At 37.8% G+C, this 21,668-nt stretch overlaps 1 protein-coding gene across 7 annotated transcripts; it reads right to left on the minus strand.

Annotated features, from left to right (window-relative positions):
* Positions 1-7,070: 7,070 nt before the first annotated feature.
* On the minus strand, positions 7,071-13,346 carry LOC125249445. Of its 7 annotated transcripts, none has more exons than XM_048161742.1 (7): positions 13,107-13,336; positions 10,071-10,234; positions 9,867-9,971; positions 8,616-8,705; positions 8,060-8,088; positions 7,807-7,960; positions 7,071-7,685 (listed from the first exon to the last, which is right to left on the minus strand). In XM_048161742.1, the coding sequence occupies exons 3-7, from the start codon at positions 9,955-9,957 to the stop codon at positions 7,432-7,434; spliced, it is 618 nt and encodes a 205-aa protein (XP_048017699.1). In that variant the 5' UTR covers positions 9,958-9,971; positions 10,071-10,234; positions 13,107-13,336; the 3' UTR covers positions 7,071-7,431. The 7 variants fall into 7 exon arrangements, 6 of the variants coding, with proteins under 6 accessions (XP_048017699.1, XP_048017697.1, XP_048017700.1 ...); XM_048161740.1 differs by having other exon boundaries at positions 13,014-13,336; XM_048161743.1 differs by having other exon boundaries at positions 8,616-8,672; positions 13,014-13,335.
* Between the last annotated feature and the right edge of the window lie 8,322 nt (positions 13,347-21,668).

Below are 21,668 nucleotides of genomic sequence, written 5' to 3' on the forward strand. Positions count from 1 at the left end.
AGCAAACACTTTTAACTTCAGTCACTAAATGGCTAGAGTTTTAATCAATGGTTTACATTATACAATCAATTAAACATTACTTTGTGTTGTTGTAAAGAATACTGTTATTAACTGTTCTAATAAATCTTCACTGTGAAGCAACACAGTCTACTGTATTTGCACTGTATTTGAAATTATGATATTTTTGAAAAATACAATTAATTACAAGGCTGTAGAGAACAATGCACTATTGCAGACTTATATTCTGAGGTTTTAATTACATTATTTTAATATAGTCAGTATTAAAGTGGGCCGGTCTAAGGTTAGTTAGTCCCACTCCGGCCCTGATTAGAGGAATTGCATTATAAAGTTGTATCATTTGCTTTACTTACATACAACAAGCAGCAAGTTTGTATATTAAAGGTGCAGTAAGTGATTTCTGAGAAACGCTGTTGATATTTAAAATAACCCAAACAAACCTGCCCCTACCCAAAAGGATCACACTCCTTGATAGCTCCGTCCTCTTACTGAGGATTGGCTACAAGTACAAGTACACTGTAAGTACACCCCCAACCCTACCCCACACTCTAATACAGTGGTTCTCAAACCTGTCCTGGGGACCCCTTACCACTGCACATTTTTAATGTCTCCCTCATCAGACACCCAATTCAAGTCTTGCAGTCTCTACTAATGAGCTGATGAGTTGAATCAGGTGTGCTAGATAAGGGAGACATGCAAAACGTGCAGTGGTGGGGGGTCCCCAGGACAGGTTTGAGAACCATTGCTCTAATAGACCGTTCAAACGCCCCCTCCCTTTCGCCATGCTGTGACAAGGATAAAAGTGGGAAAATTATGTGAGTGCCACAAGTGTTCAAAAAGTTCATTAAAATACAAGCTCAACTGTAAACTGTAATATTTGCAGTCTTGCAGACCCTGAGTCCTGAGCCCTCCCTAGTTCAAATCTGTGGTGAAAAATGGAACTGCAGAACGCTCTCATGGAGAGCCATTGGGGCAGATTTTAGGCTGTCCTGCTTTTTTTCACATTCAACAGGTTGTTTGCACATGACGTCACAGCAGCAGCGCGAATGAGTCTGGAGGGCAGGGACTGATTTTTCTATATAGGAATCCTATCAAAAACTCAAAATTCGTATGTTTTGCGTCGTTTATGGTTGCTCAAATCGTTAAAATCGAGAACCCAGAAGGTGTTTATATCGTTTACATAACTTATACCGTTTTTTATAACTTATTTCGTTTTTTAACTTTACAAGTTGTCGCCTTTTATACCGTTTTGCGTCTGCTGATACTTAAATGAATATGGATACCTGCTTACCTTTTTGACTTGGTTAAATATTCACATTCTTCATTTTATCGTATGCAGGGAGGAGAAGATATTTTATCCTATTTAATTATAATTTGGTATTTTTTATCAGTATCAGTTTTGTAGTATTCTGTTCACAATGTTGTTCTGGTTACCATGAGAACAGTGTCACGCGCTGCTGCTTCAGCCATCGTATGGTAGAAAATGTCCAAATAAAAAAATGTGTTCAACAAGCTGACAGAAGTCGATCCATTTATTTGTTGGAAGCATGTAAATGTAACTAGTTTGGTCCGTGTACGTTTTGATAGTTTGTTTTCCAATTTGAAATGAAATACACAGAAACGAGAAAACAGTCGTTTCCCGTTTTTTCGTTTGTTAAAAAAAAACGGAAAAACGAGATTTTGACTCGATTTTCGTTTTTTCGGGTCATGGATAGAAAACGGAAACATGACTTCAAAACTCGTTTTCCACATGTGGGCGGTCATTACACGCCCCTTTCAGCCGATTGGTCAATCAAATCTGAGCCAGTGACGTCATCTTCAGTTCGTTCAACAAAATAACAGTCCTCTACTGCTATATCAGTAGATGTCATAAATCGGCTTTCTTCTGTGCTACCTAACGCTTATTTCACAGAAATATTTATTTCAGAAATGTTAATCAGCACACAGACTGTTGAAATGCGGTTTGTAGTTTAATATGCATGGTGAAACTGCGCTACCCACACAGAGGAGCGGATGAAAAGCACAGATTTAAAAAAAACAAAAAAAAAAAAAAAAAAAACTAGTTTTTATTTTATTCTATTTTGAATAAATAGAATAAATCACAATAAATAAGTAGTGTAAGCAGTTTTGAAAAACGAACAATAGCTCATCTCTCTATTTATTTTATATAGCCTATTGCCTGCTGAATATAGGCTAATGTTAATAACCCTTTGGTTAAAAGACTGAGGGAATATATAAAGATCAAACATTAAAGATCAAAATTACAGCTACATAGCTATTTTAGTTATGACAAAAATAATATATATAAAACGAATTAATTTAAAGCTGAACTGAAACAGAAACCGGCGTTATAACTACCTCTCTAATTTGACACAAATCCAAATGTTTCAATATTCACGATTGGGAGGCTAAACTATATTTATTATTTGAACGCTTTTATTGTAGCCTACAGACTACTTAAAATGAGCAGTATAACTTTTTATATATTTGGTTAAATAGGCTATGTTATTTTGACAGTTAACAGGCTGTGATGTCAGGTTACTAAAACTGATGTGTGTGCGCGTTAGGCGCCGACGCGTTCACTCGAATTTTCTTATAAAAGCGGAAACAACTTAAAATACTCAGACATTTATGGTCAAATATATGTAACACCATTCGAATCTGCGAAGGGTTAAATAGGCCTATTATTTTTGTACACTCACAATAACAAAACATTGCTCGTTAGATGAACAAAGACATTTTTTGCCGTCTCGGTTTCCTTTCTGTGAACTTCTCAAAAATGAACCGACACTCATATTGTCGCATTTTTTTCCCCCTTTCATTTTGGTAATATGTTAATTACTTAAGTGAAATAAATTTCGCGCATAGGCTATTTATTCGTTTTATATAATTGAATCCTTTTTTCCCCGTTCACAGAAGCGCGGCAGGTGCGTGATGATGATGAATCCTCATGTTCTGTTGTTTATTCTGCTATTTGTTCATGTAGGCTAAAACTAACCCCCTGGGATTTTTTTTTAATGATTCACAGACATTTATCATATATGCATACAGTAAATTTTCCCGCTGTTTAAGCCACGAATATTTACAAAATAAAATAATTACAAAGATAATAAAAGATAATAAAATAATTACAAAGATAATAAAAGTTCTATGTTTAATATACGAGAGTTTTTGTTTTGCTGTTGTCCACTAAAGCAGTTGACGCAGAATCGCCAATTGCCGTTAAATCGAAATTGAAAGTAAAATGTTCAGGGCCATTTAATTCATTCAAAAGCGAAGGAAAGACAGAAAAAGTGAGGATAGCAAGTAAACTGTGACATATAACAATGTTCACTGTGTTCATAAATTGTTTAATTTAAGAGATAAAATCTGCATGGCCATTTATAAGTAAGGAAAACTAAAAAGCCCCCCGATGGTGATACCGTTAGGCTATTAGGTGTTGCCACACAGTGGACAGCCTATTTTCTAATATGACTGCATAGTCTACTATATAGCCTACTGCAAGGAATGCGTCTGCTAAATGATTGAATTTAAATGTATAAAATGTAAACAAAACATTAAAATAAGAAAAAAAATGAGTGCAGTAGCCACTGATCTATAGAGAATAGTCTATCATAGCCTATTGATCGGTGGTAGTATCCCAAAGGATGTCATGCGCTTGCAACAGATGTAGAGGCATTTACATTTTACATTTTAAAAAAACAATGACAGCTTAAAAACAGACTTAATTAAATTTACTGTAGGTTTTTTAAACTTGTTTTTATCTGTGCAAACATATTTCTGTGAAATACACGTTAGGTTGCACAGAAGAAAGCCGATTTATGACATCTACTGATATAGCGGCAGAGGACTATTATTTTGTTGAACAAACTGAAGATGATGTCACTGGCTCAGATTTGATTGACCAATCGGCTGAAAGGGGCGTGTAATGACCGCCCACATGTGGAAAACGAGTTTTGAAGTCGTGTTTCCGTTTTCTATCCGTGACCCGAAAAAAACGAAAATCGAGTCAAAATCTCGTTTTTCCGTTTTTTTTAACAAACGAAAAAACGGGAAACGACCGTTTTCTCGTTTCTGCATATTTCATTTCAAATTGGAAAACAAACTATCAAAACGTACACGGACCTAGTTTTAATGTTGTTTTTGTAAATATTCACTTTCCCATATGACCACGGAGTAGAATCGGAGGGTCACGTTCAGGACACAGACATGCTGTATTTTTGTATTTATTTCAACAAATGACAACCAAAATCAAACCCATAGAAGCTCGTGAACAGTTTTGAAGTGGCTGTGTGCAAGTTATACTCATTCACAAGCCGAGTGATCATATTCTAAAACATAATGTTACAGAAACCAAATACATAACTCAGCAAAGTATGTGATTATTTTGAATGAAAGGCAGTGGCTTTATTTAGTGACATTATTTGCTAGTCCTCTTCCCTCACCTTCTCAACCAAGGCGAAAATTGTATTACCGTTCATTTTTTTCCCCACGATCGATCGTGAGTTCCTATTACAATTCTCGATTCAACATAAATGACCTACAATGGCGACATTTTTCACAATCACGACAGAAAATAAAAATACTGCTCTAACTTCACTAGTAGAAAGGTAGCGCGATATAAACAAACCCAGACTAGAAATGAACGCGGCGTGACGGCAGCTTCGCATCCTCTATATCTGCCTCCTCGATGGCAGGAAAGTCTTTTAATTCAGCGGAAAAGTCGCTCCTCTTCATAAGGATCGCGTCCAACATATGTTGTGATTTTCTGTTTATACTTTTCTAAACCATCAAAGAAAGGACTTTCCCCCATCTCTTCCATTCTAATTTTCACTGCTTACCCGGAATTTCGCGCGTCACCAGAACCACGTGATTGCAAACAACCTATAATGACTTAATTATCTCATTAACTTCCCTCTTGAATGGTCTTGGTCTCAGTCTGGTCTTGACTACACCTCTGATTAACCTTCCTGACACATTCACTGTGTTAAAATCATTGACTCAATGAATGTGTCAGAATTAACACAACAAGCCTTGTCCCTAAACTCACCCATTGATGTTTAAGAATTTAACACAGTTTGAGTCAATTTTAACATCCTTTCTAAGAGTGTATATTTTTCAGAGAGTAAATTCTGGAATTCTGGAGGCTTTGAGAAACTCAGGCAAAAGCTTCAAGGCTGAGCAGATGAAGAAGGCTTTTAAAGGTACAAGTCATTATCAGATGACCAGAATGATACATGTTACATTTAAAAGTAATAATTAAGGCATGATTCAATCCAAAACACGTTGATCATAACATTTAATCAATATCTTGACTTTCTTCTTGCATCATTTTCATTAGAGGACGAGAAAAACGATTTACCCAAGAACTGTTTGAGTGTTTGATGGAGAAATGAGGAGCATGGTGGTGTGCAAAGACTGCAGAACTGTGTCTCTGGTGACTGAGATGTTTCTGGATATTTCTCCTCCTGTAAGTGATGATGTGAGATTCATATAGCAGCTTTTTTTATCCTGATTTGGCTCTTCATTCTGGAAAAATATTCATAGCTTCCTTGCTGGTGTAAAGCATGAGCATGTTTTGGGGAAATGAACTGAACAATTTGAGTGTCTCCTCCAAGCCTGCAGGAGCAAGTGTCAGAAGATAGCTGCCCAGTATCGTAGCAGTATCAGTGTGTGTTTCACTTCATGTTTACACTTCATTCCATAAACACTTGCAAACTTCCCTAAGCACTTCCTCTCAGGGAATCCTCACCGCCATTTTAAAGTTTTACACTTTGTCAAGGGAATAGAGTTTCCAACTTTAATGGACAGACCCTCGACCACTTGATTTTAACTGAAGAAGTGAGTCTACTCATATGAACATTTCAGACAGCTCCATTTGATTGGAATGCAGCCAGTGACGATGGAGACCAAGAGAGCGTGACATCTCTGGTCAATGGGCGTGAAGACATGCCTACAGGAACAGGAGCAAGTACCAGCAGAAGAAAGCCATAAACTAGACAAGGTAGAGACACATACTAGTTTAGATGGTAGGCTAACTAAAGTTGGAATAATTAGCAGTCTAAGCACTGAAGGTGCTGGAAACCGATTGTATTTTTTTTTTTTTTTTTTTTTTACTAATAGCAATTTATAAATGAGCTGACATTTATATCAATGGGAATGAGAGATGGCGGCTGTAATACAAATGTTGTCCACCAGAAGGAGACACAGGATAAGATACCCGTTTCAACAAGCTTGAATGATTCGTCACTCTGTCTGCGTTCACTCAGAGTTTTAAATTGCGGACTTTAATGGTTGCTATGCACTTGAGTATTAAATAAGCTCTCTTCATATAAGTTGTGTTGTGTAATTTACCTATGCGCAGATCAAATTATTTTACTGACTTGATGATTTTGAATTTCGTTCAGCAACATCAAAATCATTTTGTTAAAATGTAATTTTTCAATAGCTAATTTCTCAGAACACGTCCAATACTACGCAATGTTTGATGATAATGCAGCCAAAGATTAATTATGACCAAAAACTATCACAGAAACCAGTGGTGTTTTCAAGTGAGGTCCTCATTTATGTCCCTGTTACACAATTTTAAGTTAATATTACATAAAAAGAGAGGCCAAATACAATTATATTTTGTTATTTTTACACTATGCAATGTTCTATTTATTAAAACCAAGAATAAATTTAATCAAGTTAGTGTTTTCGATCGGCGGCTGACTTGAAGCAGTGCAACATTTTTCAGTTAGCCGATGTCGAACACACCTGCATTGAAGCTTTTCAGCCAAGTGGTTCGTAGCAGAGTGCAGCCTGGACGATGGGGTAGCAAACTGTCAATAGTCTCTGAATGCCACCAATACAGTAAACATTCCCTTAACCCCTTCGAAAATTAACCATATTTTGGTACAAAAACTAGTTACAAATATGGTGTTTGCAATCAATATACCAACAGATATTTTTACAACAATAAAACCATGGTTGCTTTTTGCAAGGAAGGAACTAGAATTTGAACCCAAAACACTCGTCACTTTTTCTGTTATTTGTTATCTGATCTGCACTACTGAAAACCTCATTAATCCTGAATGTAGTTACCCACTTCTATATAAAAAACCTAAAAAACAATACATTTAATCACCCCTTTAAACACTTTTCTAAAATCATTGGTAATTGAAATATTACACAGAATTGTCACAACTAAATTAAGAATTCATTAATTAGATGGACTTAATGCCTGCTTAAAGCAATACATAGCAAATTATGTTAACATGAAATATTAGAAACCTTAAAAAACGACACATTAATGCAAATGACTGAAACCTGTTGTCATGCACGTGTTTGCCATTTTTTTTTATTAGAACACTAAACACTGCAAAGTTTAACTTTAAATGACATCAATTAATACATCAAAACCAGTTGATCTCAGTTCATTCTCTCTTTCCCTTCCATGAACTTAACACACCAATGTGTTTCCTGCCGCAAAAAAAAGTCCTGGGAGCAAAATCCTGTGCACACATCTGAGTAAAAGTCCAGAAGTTCACCACATCGGCCTCTTCCCCTATAGCCTGGTGGGTATGACTTGAAAAGGGCTCTGCACTGCAGGCATTCCCTGATGCTGTACATCCGTCTCAACTCCTTCCGGTAGACGGGAGAGAAATTCTTCCAGTTGGCCACACCTTAAAGTGTAAAGACAAAATACAGTAAAGATAAATAAAACATTTAACTGCCTCATACTAAAAAAAAAAAAAATCAGTTGGAGAATGTGCATTGAACAGGAAAAGAAAAGAAAATTCTTACTGTCTAGCCAGGCCAAGTGTGCTGCTTTCCGAAAAACTTCTTGAGTGACCACATCCCTAAACCATCTGCATACCAGAGAAAGTGTGAAATATGAAGAGTCACCCGTTGACAAGATAACGTCCCTGAGGATTTCGGAGAGGATTTCCAGGGGAAGCTGTTGAAACAAAAACACATATGTTTATTTATACTTTTATATAAAAGTAATTAAAAATTATATAAACACTGACTACAGACAACCTTGCCTTAGACAAACCTGATAGATTGTTGTCACAACTGCATACTCTGAATAAGAAAAAAATAAAGATTAATATTATTTTATAATACTAATAATAAAATATTAATATATACAGTACTGTACAGAAGTCTTAGGCATGTTAGTATTTTTTCACACTAAAAAAATTGTTTTAAGCCAGTTATTTATATCTTTTTCTGTAGTGTGTCAGTAGGAAATTTTGGTCTACATTTAATTGTAATAATCCAGTGAGAGTTTTGTATGTATAAGGAGTCTGACAACAGCCAGTATGATCCACATGGACATCTTTTGCATTGAATATAAATATGTCTGTCTTGTATGGTGAACAGAATCCACATTGAATCGCAAACAAAATGTCTTTGATGCTGATGTTAACTAATAGCTATATATGAAATGATCCGTGGTGCTGACCAATATAGTACTTGTACATAATCCTTTCAATTTCATATCTGAACAACTATGTAGCTGCTGTAACAACTAGGAAAAGAAAAAAAAACTCTTCATGTACACACATATGTAATTATTTGTTCTTAATGAACGTATGTGCATAAATAACCTGCTTTGCTGGACTCTGCCTGAAGACATTGCCTTTTGAATGGTGAAGCTCCCCCCCCTCTCAGGGAAACAAGTGGTGGAAGCCAGGTCACTACCACGTAGGAATTAGCAACATACACAATGACATCCTGTAACAATTATTAGATACACACAAATGTATCCTGTTTTCAATAAAATCTTTTAGACTGCTACTTTACCATGCAGAAACCATTGTGCTCTATGATTCTTAGGCAACAGTTCAAAATCTATAATTTACAAAAAAAAAAAAAAAAAACATAAAATGAGTTCCTTTGATTTTCTTCCATCTCATTTTACTAATAAAAAAAATTATTTCACCATTGCTTCAACTTCTTCTGACAGTCCTAAAGACAACAAATCAGAACGCAACAGCACAGTTGATCCCATAGAAACAATTGACCCTTCGCTAAGCCACGCCTGAAAACCGCCACAGGCCAGTGTGATATTAACGTGGTTTATGGTTTTATTAACATCTACACCTACCCCAACCCTAAACCTACCCTTATAATAATGCAAGTACAGTAGTGGTAGCACAATATGATATAGCATTAATCATTAGAACAAGTATAAATTGATAGTGAAAATTGCTAACGTTACTTATCAGATTGTTCTTTGTTCTAATGCATATATTTGAACGTAAAATAAGATGATTAAAGGCAAGACGGAGTAGCCTGGCGCATTAAAAATATAAGCGGGAGAATGTTATCATTGCAAAATGGTCAGGCTAATGTCTTGTGTTTATGCCACAAGACGTATGGATAAGCTGTTTGAGTTATAATTAGGTTATTTTCACAAATTTCACTTAACCTGCTGTGGATTTTGTTCACTTAACCTGCTGTGGAACCTGTCAATTTGTGTGTTTCCCATTTGAATGGTCAGCCGTATGAAGCGGCTGCTGCTTGCGCTGGGAGCTTTAGCTTCAATTTTGATCAAATTAATTTTCTAATCGGTTGCATATTATGTCGTGGATATATCCCTCGAATGCATACTGCAGTCCCTTTTGTCTTGCTCTCTCAGATATTTCACCTGTTCGCCAAAAATGACTAATTATCTCCTTGGAAATGTCTGACGCCGGTGCATACATACTGTAAATGACTTGCCAGGCGCAAAAGCTTGACAGGCGTAGCAACAGTAACTAAGGAGGGCGGGGCTTAGCAAAGGGTCCATTTGTTCCTCCAGGTCACAGTTGGGGTTCATCACATGTGCAACCTGAAAATATTAACAACTCAGTTACCTGTAGGACTCCTGACATTTCCACACTGAAGGTCTGATTCAGCTGTAACAGCTGGCTTGTTCATATCATCTATCAGGTTTCCAGTCTCCATGTTTGGAAGAGACCCTTAAAGCAATAAAATGACCAGATAGAAAAGATCACTCTACATGCAAAGGATTATGCCAAACAAATATGTGATATTTTATTTTTGTCAAGAAGTCTGACCTCTGTTTGAAGAAGCTGAAGATGTCAATGTGGGATCTTGTCTTTTGCGGTGACACAAATCCTCTCAACTTTCAATGCAGGGCTCTCTCGAATGCAAGATTCAGCTCCAAACCTCTTTGCTCCAGAGTTGCAGACACTGTACTCCTGCTGTTCACTCAGACCCACTAGATACACAATAAACAAATATTCATAAAAATTGAGAAATTATCAATTGATTCAAACATTGACATTTCAACAATTTACTGCTCAAACCTTGAATCAAAATATTTAAACATAGCTTTAAGATAACAAAAGACATGCTATTGTCTAACAGAACTAGGTCTAGTTCTTTAAGATTCAATTACCTGTGGTATCTTTATTCATGACATTCTCAATGTCTGCGAGAATAACTGTGACCTATTAATAACCGTCTTCTCACAAAAGCAGCAGTGAAAATGTGGCCTTTCTCGGCACTAGCCGCTGCATTTGACAATGAGGAAATCTTAAAATGTATGAAATAAGCACATTACCATGCCAACTTAATTTAATATAATGTGAGTTATAGCAATTATTTAATACAAATCATACCTTCATACTAAATACATGCAAACCATAATACAAACATTTGTATTTTACTGCGGCTTCAAAATGTCTACGAACATGGATATGTACTATTTGCGAAATTCAGTTTGTAAAGTGACAAAATGGGCACAGTTTAAGACTAGACTTCATACAAACCTCATGTTCTGCTCTGGTTACGACAGTGTGGTGTTTGTTGGAAACATGGACGTTGGAACGGGGGGGCGGGGGCGGCCCCCCCCCCACCCCACCCCTTTTCCCCACCCCTCTAGGGGTCAGCCAGCTGTTTTTTTTCGTTGTTTTTGTTTTCCGTTTATATATAATTTAATTACCATTTGTGCATTTCATTCATTGCGCCTTGACACCAGTTCAAAACTGAGTCCCAAAAGTCCGCGTAAGAAGCATAACACGTACAGACTCCATATTAGGCCTATGATTCGCTCTTTTGTTGTTCTGTTTTCTGTTGTAAGCAAAGGGGTTTCGGACTTTTCAGACGGTCCCTTCAGGCGTGTATCTCTGCCGCCTGCTCATAGAGACCAATTTATTATAAGTGCAAAACCCGAAACCCTTTTGCTCATTTTATATTACGAAAAATACTCAATAACTTCACTGTAACACACTGTACTGTCACCAAATTCAGTTCATACATCACTGCTCTCCTGCTGGTTATAGGTACTACAACACTTAGTTTGGCAAGTAGCACTTAAAGGCCTTCTTTACACAAATGATGTTGGTACACAGCTTACATACAACAGCTTTTGCATGATAATTGCTTACTGGATTTGATGGTATTACAATTTATTTAATATTTTTTACTAATAACAGTGAAGTTATTATATTATTTTATTTAATAATTAATAATCATAAACGTTATGCATTTTTTTTTATCAAACTAAGTGTTGGGTTTTGCACTTTTCAGACGGTCCCTTCAGACGTGTATCTCCGCCGCCTGCTCATAGAGACCAATTTATTATAAAACACATTTGAGGAAAATTGGGTTGTGTAGCTTGTTGTCTAGGTTACTATGATTGGAAGTAGCTGCATTTGTGTTTTTAACAACGTTTAGCTCATGAGTTATTAATCCGGGAAGCTCGAATCTGTGAATATATTGCCAACTGAACTGCTTGACATAAGCACTGACTGCATTTCTTCATTTTTGAGTCCAACAAGTTCAAACTCTATGAGCCGCGCATTATTTGTGTGCATTATTAACGTATGTTACTAACTGAAACACTACTGCCAGCCAGCGGGACATTAAAGAGGAAGTGTTTGTCCGAGCTCACAGCAAGCGTTAACGATTATAACTTTGCGAGGGAACGCAATCTTTGCAAGGGAACGCAAAAGATTTGAAAAAATAAATAAATAAATTCCTCCCATCCCAAATTTTTTTCCACCACCACGTAAAATTTCCTTCCTTCCCATTTTTTTTCTACCACCATGTCCTTTTAATGGCTCCGTAGTAACATGGATTTGCAGTTATCATTTTGTGTCAAAATGTTGGATTTTGAGGTAAAAAAATCATACCGTATATATTGTGTTGTTATATATTATGTTGACAACTCATCAATTAAATATTATTGATCTTATATTCTGCATAATTGTGTTTTTAAATAAACAACACTGACAAAAACTATACTATAAAACTATATATATGTTTTAGGGCTGGACAATATGACGATACAACATTGATATAAGTGATTACGCGGATTTAAACCTACCTATATTGTAGTTATGTAAAATATTCACATGCAGATTTGCTTTATGTATTTCCCCACCGTCGAAATCAGGCACATAAATATCATGAAACACGACTCCTGGCTGCATGTCGATATCCATGGATTTTATTTGACAAGTTGTAAGGAACACATTCAATTCCAACCTTTAGTGTATTTCGTTAGTTTTACTCGCGTTTTCGCAGTTTCCCTATTAAATCCAGTCACGCAGCAAGTTCTTTTGCCACTCAGTCCAGCTGAGGGAGCGCGTTTTCGGCGGGAAAGTGACATCGACGAATACCCTCTATATGGAAGTGAATGAGGCTTTGCGATTTTATTTATTTATTTATTTTTATCTAGGCCTACGTGAAATTCTGCATCCATTGTACGATTTTTTATTTATTTTTTCCACCTCCGAAGGGCAACGTGAGTCGAGAAGGGCACATGGGCAGTTGCCGGGCCTGAGACTGCGGTCAAGCCAGCCGCCACTCAGAAATAAGCGGTCAAACTAGCCGCCCCTATATTTCGCGGTCCGCGCATACACTTGCTATTACGGTAATACTGTTTGTGTACCGACCTGAACTTTCACATTCATTTACTTATTTATTCAGTCAGTCAATCTGTATGAATGAATAAATATAGCTAAAAAAAATATTTCACAGCTCAATTTCACCTGAAAATGATAGTAAACCTCAAAGCCGGACATTCTGTGCTGCTGAATTCCAAAATTAAAGCCACCCAACACTCATACGCTGTTTTGTTTCACCTCAGCTGGAGAGGACACCTTCTCCCAGTGTCAACTGCACCGTTTCAGGACATTCTGATGTTGCAGTCCAAAATAAAAGCCCCCCAAAACGCATGTATGTGGTGTTTTGCTCATACTTTCAGAAATTCATAAAAAATAAAATCCTAGTTTCCACAGACTAATTTCACCTCAGCTGGAGAGGACACCTTCTCCCAGTGTCAACTGCACCGTTTCAGGACATTCTGATGTTGCATTCCAAAATAAAAGCCCCCCAAAACTCATGTTTCTGCTGTTTTGCTCATATTTTCAGAAATTCATAAAAAATAAAATCCTAGTTTCCACAGACTAATTTCACCTCAGCTGGAGAGGACACCTTCTCCCAGTGTCAACTGCACCGTTTCAGGACATTCTGATGTTGCATTCCAAAATAAGAGCCCCCCAAAACTCATGTATGTGGTGTTTTGCTCATATTTTCAGAAATTCATAAAAAATAAAATCCTAGTTTCCACAGACTAATTTGCACACCTCAGCTGGAGAGGACACCTTCTCCCAGTGTCAACTGCACCGTTTCAGGACATTCTGATGTTGCATTCCAAAATAAAAGCCCCCAAAACTCATGTTTCTGCTGTTTTGCTCATATTTTCAGAAATTCATAAAAAATAAAATCCTAGTTTCCACAGACTAATTTCACCTCAGCTGGAGAGGACACCTTCTCCCAGTGTCAACTGCACCGTTTCAGGACATTCTGATGTTGCATTCCAAAATAAGAGCCCTCCAAATCTCATGTTTCTGCTGTTTTGTTCATATTTTCAGAAATTCATAAAAAATAAAATCCTAGTTTCCACAGACTAATTTCACCTCAGCTGGAGAGGACACCTTCTCCCAGTGTCAACTGCACCGTTTCAGGACATTCTGATGTTGCATTCCAAAATAAAAGCCCCCAAAACTCATATATGTGTGTTTTGCTCATATTTTCAGAAATTCATAAAAAATAAAATCCTAGTTTCCACAGACTAATTTCACCTCAGCTGGAGAGGACACCTTCTCCCAGTGTCAACTGCACCGTTTCAGGACATTCTGATGTTGCATTCCAAAATAAAAGCCCCCCAAAACTCATGTTTCTGCTGTTTTGCTCATATTTTCAGAAATTCATAAAAAATAAAATCCTAGTTTCCACAGACTAATTTCACCTCAGCTGGAGAGGACACCTTCTCCCAGTGTCAACTGCACCGTTTCAGGACATTCTGATGTTGCATTCCAAAATAAGAGCCCCCCAAAACTCATGTATGTGGTGTTTTGCTCATATTTTCAGAAATTCATAAAAAATAAAATCCTAGTTTCCACAGACTAATTTCACCTCAGCTGGAGAGGACACCTTCTCCCAGTGTCAACTGCACCGTTTCAGGACATTCTGATGTTGCATTCCAAAATAAAAGCCCCCAAAACTCATGTTTCTGCTGTTTTGCTCATATTTTCAGAAATTCATAAAAAATAAAATCCTAGTTTCCACAGACTAATTTCACCTCAGCTGGAGAGGACACCTTCTCCCAGTGTCAACTGCACCGTTTCAGGACATTCTGATGTTGCATTCCAAAATAAGAGCCCCCAAAACTCATGTTTCTGCTGTTTTGCTCATATTTTCAGAAATTCATAAAAAATAAAATCCTAGTTTCCACAGACTAATTTCACCTCAGCTGGAGAGGACACCTTCTCCCAGTGTCAACTGCACCGTTTCAGGACATTCTGATGTTGCATTCCAAAATAAAAGCCCCCAAAACTCATGTTTCTGCTGTTTTGCTCATATTTTCAGAAATTCATAAAAAATAAAATCCTAGTTTCCACAGACTAATTTCACCTCAGCTGGAGAGGACACCTTCTCCCAGTGTCAACTGCACCGTTTCAGGACATTCTGATGTTGCATTCCAAAATAAGAGCCCCCCAAAACTCATGTATGTGGTGTTTTGCTCATATTTTCAGAAATTCATAAAAAATAAAATCCTAGTTTCCACAGACTAATTTCACCTCAGCTGGAGAGGACACCTTCTCCCAGTGTCAACTGCACCGTTTCAGGACATTCTGATGTTGCATTCCAAAATAAGAGCCCCCAAAACTCATGTTTCTGCTGTTTTGCTCATATTTTCAGAAATTCATAAAAAATAAAATCCTAGTTTCCACAGACTAATTTCACCTCAGCTGGAGAGGACACCTTCTCCCAGTGTCAACTGCATTGTTTCAGGACATTCTGATGTTGCATTCCAAAATAAGAGCCCCCAAAACTCATGTTTCTGCTGTTTTGCTCATATTTTCAGAAATTCATAAAAAATAAAATCCTAGTTTCCACAGACTAATTTCACCTCAGCTGGAGAGGACACCTTCTCCCAGTGTCAACTGCACCGTTTCAGGACATTCTGATGTTGCATTCCAAAATAAGAGCCCCCCAAAACTCATGTTGTGGTGTTTTGCTCATATTTTCAGAAATTCATAAAAAATAAAATCCTAGTTTCCACAGACTAATTTCACCTCAGCTGGAGAGGACACCTTCTCCCAGTGTCAACTGCACCGTTTCAGGACATTCTGATGTTGCATTCCAAAATAAAAGCCCCCAAAACTCATGTTGTGCTGTTTTGCTCATATTTTCAGAAATTCATAAAAAATAAAATCCTAGTTTCCACAGACTAATTTCACCTCAGCTGGAGAGGACACCTTCTCCCAGTGTCAACTGCACCGTTTCAGGACATTCTGATGTTGCATTCCAAAATAAGAGCCCCCAAAACTCATGTTTCTGCTGTTTTGCTCATATTTTCAGAAATTCATAAAAAATAAAATCCTAGTTTCCACAGACTAATTTCACCTCAGCTGGAGAGGACACCTTCTCCCAGTGTCAACTGCACCGTTTCAGGACATTCTGATGTTGCATTCCAAAATAAGAGCCCCCAAAACTCATGTTGTGCTGTTTTGCTCATATTTTCAGAAATTCATAAAAAATAAAATCCTAGTTTCCACAGACTAATTTCACCTCAGCTGGAGAGGACACCTTCTCCCAGTGTCAACTGCACCGTTTCAGGACATTCTGATGTTGCATTCCAAAATAAAAGCCCCCCCAAAACTCATGTTTCTGCTGTTTTGCTCATATTTTCAGAAATTCATAAAAAATAAAATCCTAGTTTCCACAGACTAATTTCACCTCAGCTGGAGAGGACACCTTCTCCCAGTGTCAACTGCACCGTTTCAGGACATTCTGATGTTGCATTCCAAAATAAGAGCCCCCAAAACTCATGTTCTGCTGTTTTGCTCATATTTTCAGAAATTCATAAAAAATAAAATCCTAGTTTCCACAGACTAATTTCACCTCAGCTGGAGAGGACACCTTCTCCCAGTGTCAACTGCACCGTTTCAGGACATTCTGATGTTGCATTCCAAAATAAAAGCCCCCCAAAACTCATGTTTCTGCTGTTTTGCTCATATTTTCAGAAATTCATAAAAAATAAAATCCTAGTTTCCACAGACTAATTTCACCTCAGCTGGAGAGGACACCTTCTCCCAGTGTCAACTGCACCGTTTCAGGACATTCTGATGTTGCATTCCAAAATAAGAGCCCCCAAAACTCATGTTTCTGCTGTTTTGCTCATATTTTCAGAAATTCATAAAAAATAAAATCCTAGTTTCCACAGACTAATTTCACCTCAGCTGGAGAGGACACCTTCTCCCAGTGTCAACTGCACCGTTTCAGGACATTCTGATGTTGCATTCCAAAATAAGAGCCCCCAAAACTCATGTTTCTGCTGTTTTGCTCATATTTTCAGAAATTCATAAAAAATAAAATCCTAGTTTCCACAGACTAATTTCACCTCAGCTGGAGAGGACACCTTCTCCCAGTGTCAACTGCACCGTTTCAGGACATTCTGATGTTGCATTCCAAAATAAGAGCCCCCCAAAACTCATGTTTCTGCTGTTTTGCTCATATTTTCAGAAATTCATAAAAAATAAAATCCTAGTTTCCACAGACTAATTTCACCTCAGCTGGAGAGGACACCTTCTCCCAGTGTCAACTGCACCGTTTCAGGACATTCTGATGTTGCATTCCAAAATAAGAGCCCCCAAAACTCATGTTTCTGCTGTTTTGCTCATATTTTCAGAAATTCATAAAAAATAAAATCCTAGTTTCCACAGACTAATTTCACCTCAGCTGGAGAGGACACCTTCTCCCAGTGTCAACTGCACCGTTTCAGGACATTCTGATGTTGCATTCCAAAATAAGAGCCCCCAAAACTCATGTTTCTGCTGTTTTGCTCATATTTTCAGAAATTCATAAAAAATAAAATCCTAGTTTCCACAGACTAATTTCACCTCAGCTGGAGAGGACACCTTCTCCCAGTGTCAACTGCACCGTTTCAGGACATTCTGATGTTGCATTCCAAAATAAGAGCCCCCAAAACTCATGTTTCTGCTGTTTTGCTCATATTTTCAGAAATTCATAAAAAATAAAATCCTAGTTTCCACAGACTAATTTCACCTCAGCTGGAGAGGACACCTTCTCCCAGTGTCAACTGCACCGTTTCAGGACATTCTGATGTTGCATTCCAAAATAAGAGCCCCCCAAAACTCATGTTGTGGTGTTTTGCTCATATTTTCAGAAATTCATAAAAAATAAAATCCTAGTTTCCACAGACTAATTTCACCTCAGCTGGAGAGGACACCTTCTCCCAGTGTCAACTGCACCGTTTCAGGACATTCTGATGTTGCATTCCAAAATAAGAGCCCCCAAAACTCATGTTTCTGCTGTTTTGCTCATATTTTCAGAAATTCATAAAAAATAAAATCCTAGTTTCCACAGACTAATTTCACCTCAGCTGGAGAGGACACCTTCTCCCAGTGTCAACTGCACCGTTTCAGGACATTCTGATGTTGCATTCCAAAATAAGAGCCCCCAAAACTCATGTTTCTGCTGTTTTGCTCATATTTTCAGAAATTCATAAAAAATAAAATCCTAGTTTCCACAGACTAATTTCACCTCAGCTGGAGAGGACACCTTCTCCCAGTGTCAACTGCACCGTTTCAGGACATTCTGATGTTGCATTCCAAAATAAGAGCCCCCCAAAACTCATGTTTCTGCTGTTTTGCTCATATTTTCAGAAATTCATAAAAAATAAAATCCTAGTTTCCACAGACTAATTTCACCTCAGCTGGAGAGGACACCTTCTCCCAGTGTCAACTGCACCGTTTCAGGACATTCTGATGTTGCATTCCAAAATAAGAGCCCCCCAAAACTCATGTTTCTGCTGTTTTGCTCATATTTTCAGAAATTCATAAAAAATAAAATCCTAGTTTCCACAGACTAATTTCACCTCAGCTGGAGAGGACACCTTCTCCCAGTGTCAACTGCACCGTTTCAGGACATTCTGATGTTGCATTCCAAAATAAGAGCCCCCAAAACTCATGTTTCTGCTGTTTTGCTCATATTTTCAGAAATTCATAAAAAATAAAATCCTAGTTTCCACAGACTAATTTCACCTCAGCTGGAGAGGACACCTTCTCCCAGTGTCAACTGCACCGTTTCAGGACATTCTGATGTTGCATTCCAAAATAAAAGCCCCCAAAACTCATGTTGTGCTGTTTTGCTCATATTTTCAGAAATTCATAAAAAATAAAATCCTAGTTTCCACAGACTAATTTCACCTCAGCTGGAGAGGACACCTTCTCCCAGTGTCAACTGCACCGTTTCAGGACATTCTGATGTTGCATTCCAAAATAAGAGCCCCCAAAACTCATGTTTCTGCTGTTTTGCTCATATTTTCAGAAATTCATAAAAAATAAAATCCTAGTTTCCACAGACTAATTTCACCTCAGCTGGAGAGGACACCTTCTCCCAGTGTCAACTGCACCGTTTCAGGACATTCTGATGTTGCATTCCAAAATAAGAGCCCCCCAAAACTCATGTTATGTGTGTTTTGCTCATATTTTCAGAAATTCATAAAAAATAAAATCCTAGTTTCCACAGACTAATTTCACCTCAGCTGGAGAGGACACCTTCTCCCAGTGTCAACTGCACCGTTTCAGGACATTCTGATGTTGCATTCCAAAATAAGAGCCCCCAAAACTCATGTTTCTGCTGTTTTGCTCATATTTTCAGAAATTCATAAAAAATAAAATCCTAGTTTCCACAGACTAATTTCACCTCAGCTGGAGAGGACACCTTCTCCCAGTGTCAACTGCACCGTTTCAGGACATTCTGATGTTGCATTCCAAAATAAGAGCCCCCCAAAACTCATGTTTCTGCTGTTTTGCTCATATTTTCAGAAATTCATAAAAAATAAAATCCTAGTTTCCACAGACTAATTTCACCTCAGCTGGAGAGGACACCTTCTCCCAGTGTCAACTGCACCGTTTCAGGACATTCTGATGTTGCATTCCAAAATAAGAGCCCCCAAAACTCATGTTTCTGCTGTTTTGCTCATATTTTCAGAAATTCATAAAAAATAAAATCCTAGTTTCCACAGACTAATTTCACCTCAGCTGGAGAGGACACCTTCTCCCAGTGTCAACTGCACCGTTTCAGGACATTCTGATGTTGCATTCCAAAATAAGAGCCCCCAAAACTCATGTTTCTGCTGTTTTGCTCATATTTTCAGAAATTCATAAAAAATAAAATCCTAGTTTCCACAGACTAATTTCACCTCAGCTGGAGAGGACACCTTCTCCCAGTGTCAACTGCACCGTTTCAGGACATTCTGATGTTGCATTCCAAAATAAGAGCCCCCCAAAACTCATGTTTCTGCTGTTTTGCTCATATTTTCAGAAATTCATAAAAAATAAAATCCTAGTTTCCACAGACTAATTTCACCTCAGCTGGAGAGGACACCTTCTCCCAGTGTCAACTGCACCGTTTCAGGACATTCTGATGTTGCATTCCAAAATAAGAGCCCCCAAAACTCATGTTTCTGCTGTTTTGCTCATATTTTCAGAAATTCATAAAAAATAAAATCCTAGTTTCCACAGACTAATTTCACCTCAGCTGGAGAGGACACCTTCTCCCAGTGTCAACTGCACCGTTTCAGGACATTCTGATGTTGCATTCCAAAATAAGAGCCCCCAAAACTCATGTTTCTGCTGTTTTGCTCATATTTTCAGAAATTCATAAAAAATAAAATCCTAGTTTCCACAGACTAATTTCACCTCAGCTGGAGAGGACACCTTCTCCCAGTGTCAACTGCACCGTTTCAGGACATTCTGATGTTGCATTCCAAAATAAAAGCCCCCCAAAACTCATGTTGTGGTGTTTTGCTCATATTTTCAGAAATTCATAAAAAATAAAATCCTAGTTTCCACAGACTAATTTCACCTCAGCTGGAGAGGACACCTTCTCCCAGTGTCAACTGCACCGTTTCAGGACATTCTGATGTTGCATTCCAAAATAAGAGCCCCCAAAACTCATGTTTCTGCTGTTTTGCTCATATTTTCAGAAATTCATAAAAAATAAAATCCTAGTTTCCACAGACTAATTTCACCTCAGCTGGAGAGGACACCTTCTCCCAGTGTCAACTGCACCGTTTCAGGACATTCTGATGTTGCATTCCAAAATAAGAGCCCCCCAAAACTCATGTATGTGGTGTTTTGCTCATATTTTCAGAAATTCATAAAAAATAAAATCCTAGTTTCCACAGACTAATTTCACCTCAGCTGGAGAGGACACCTTCTCCCAGTGTCAACTGCACCGTTTCAGGACATTCTGATGTTGCATTCCAAAATAAGAGCCCCCAAAACTCATGTTTCTGCTGTTTTGCTCATATTTTCAGAAATTCATAAAAAATAAAATCCTAGTTTCCACAGACTAATTTCACCTCAGCTGGAGAGGACACCTTCTCCCAGTGTCAACTGCATTGTTTCAGGACATTCTGATGTTGCATTCCAAAATAAGAGCCCCCCAAAACTCATGTTTCTGCTGTTTTGCTCATATTTTCAGAAATTCATAAAAAATAAAATCCTAGTTTCCACAGACTAATTTCACCTCAGCTGGAGAGGACACCTTCTCCCAGTGTCAACTGCACCGTTTCAGGACATTCTGATGTTGCATTCCAAAATAAGAGCCCCCCAAAACTCATGTATGTGGTGTTTTGCTCATATTTTCAGAAATTCATAAAAAATAAAATCCTAGTTTCCACAGACTAATTTCACCTCAGCTGGAGAGGACACCTTCTCCCAGTGTCAACTGCACCGTTTCAGGACATTCTGATGTTGCATTCCAAAATAAGAGCCCCCCAAAACTCATGTTGTGCTGTTTTGCTCATATTTTCAGAAATTCATAAAAAATAAAATCCTAGTTTCCACAGACTAATTTCACCTCAGCTGGAGAGGACACCTTCTCCCAGTGTCAACTGCACCGTTTCAGGACATTCTGATGTTGCATTCCAAAATAAGAGCCCCCAAAACTCATGTTTCTGCTGTTTTGCTCATATTTTCAGAAATTCATAAAAAATAAAATCCTAGTTTCCACAGACTAATTTCACCTCAGCTGGAGAGGACACCTTCTCCCAGTGTCAACTGCACCGTTTCAGGACATTCTGATGTTGCATTCCAAAATAAGAG

Source organism: Megalobrama amblycephala, linkage group LG16, assembly GCF_018812025.1.
Source record: "Megalobrama amblycephala isolate DHTTF-2021 linkage group LG16, ASM1881202v1, whole genome shotgun sequence".
NCBI classification, from domain to species: domain Eukaryota; kingdom Metazoa; phylum Chordata; class Actinopteri; order Cypriniformes; family Xenocyprididae; genus Megalobrama; species Megalobrama amblycephala.

Coding starts and splice junctions, on each gene's coding strand:
- LOC125249445 (XM_048161742.1), bottom strand. CDS start 9,957: ATGGAGACTGGAAACCTGATAGATGATATGAACAAGCCAGCTGTTACA. Junction 8,706..9,866: donor AAATGTCAGGAGTCCTACAG/GTAACTGAGTTG, acceptor CCTACGTGGTAG/TGACCTGGCTTCCACCACTT. Junction 7,961..8,059: donor TTGTGACAACAATCTATCAG/GTTTGTCTAAGG, acceptor TTGTTTCAACAG/CTTCCCCTGGAAATCCTCTC.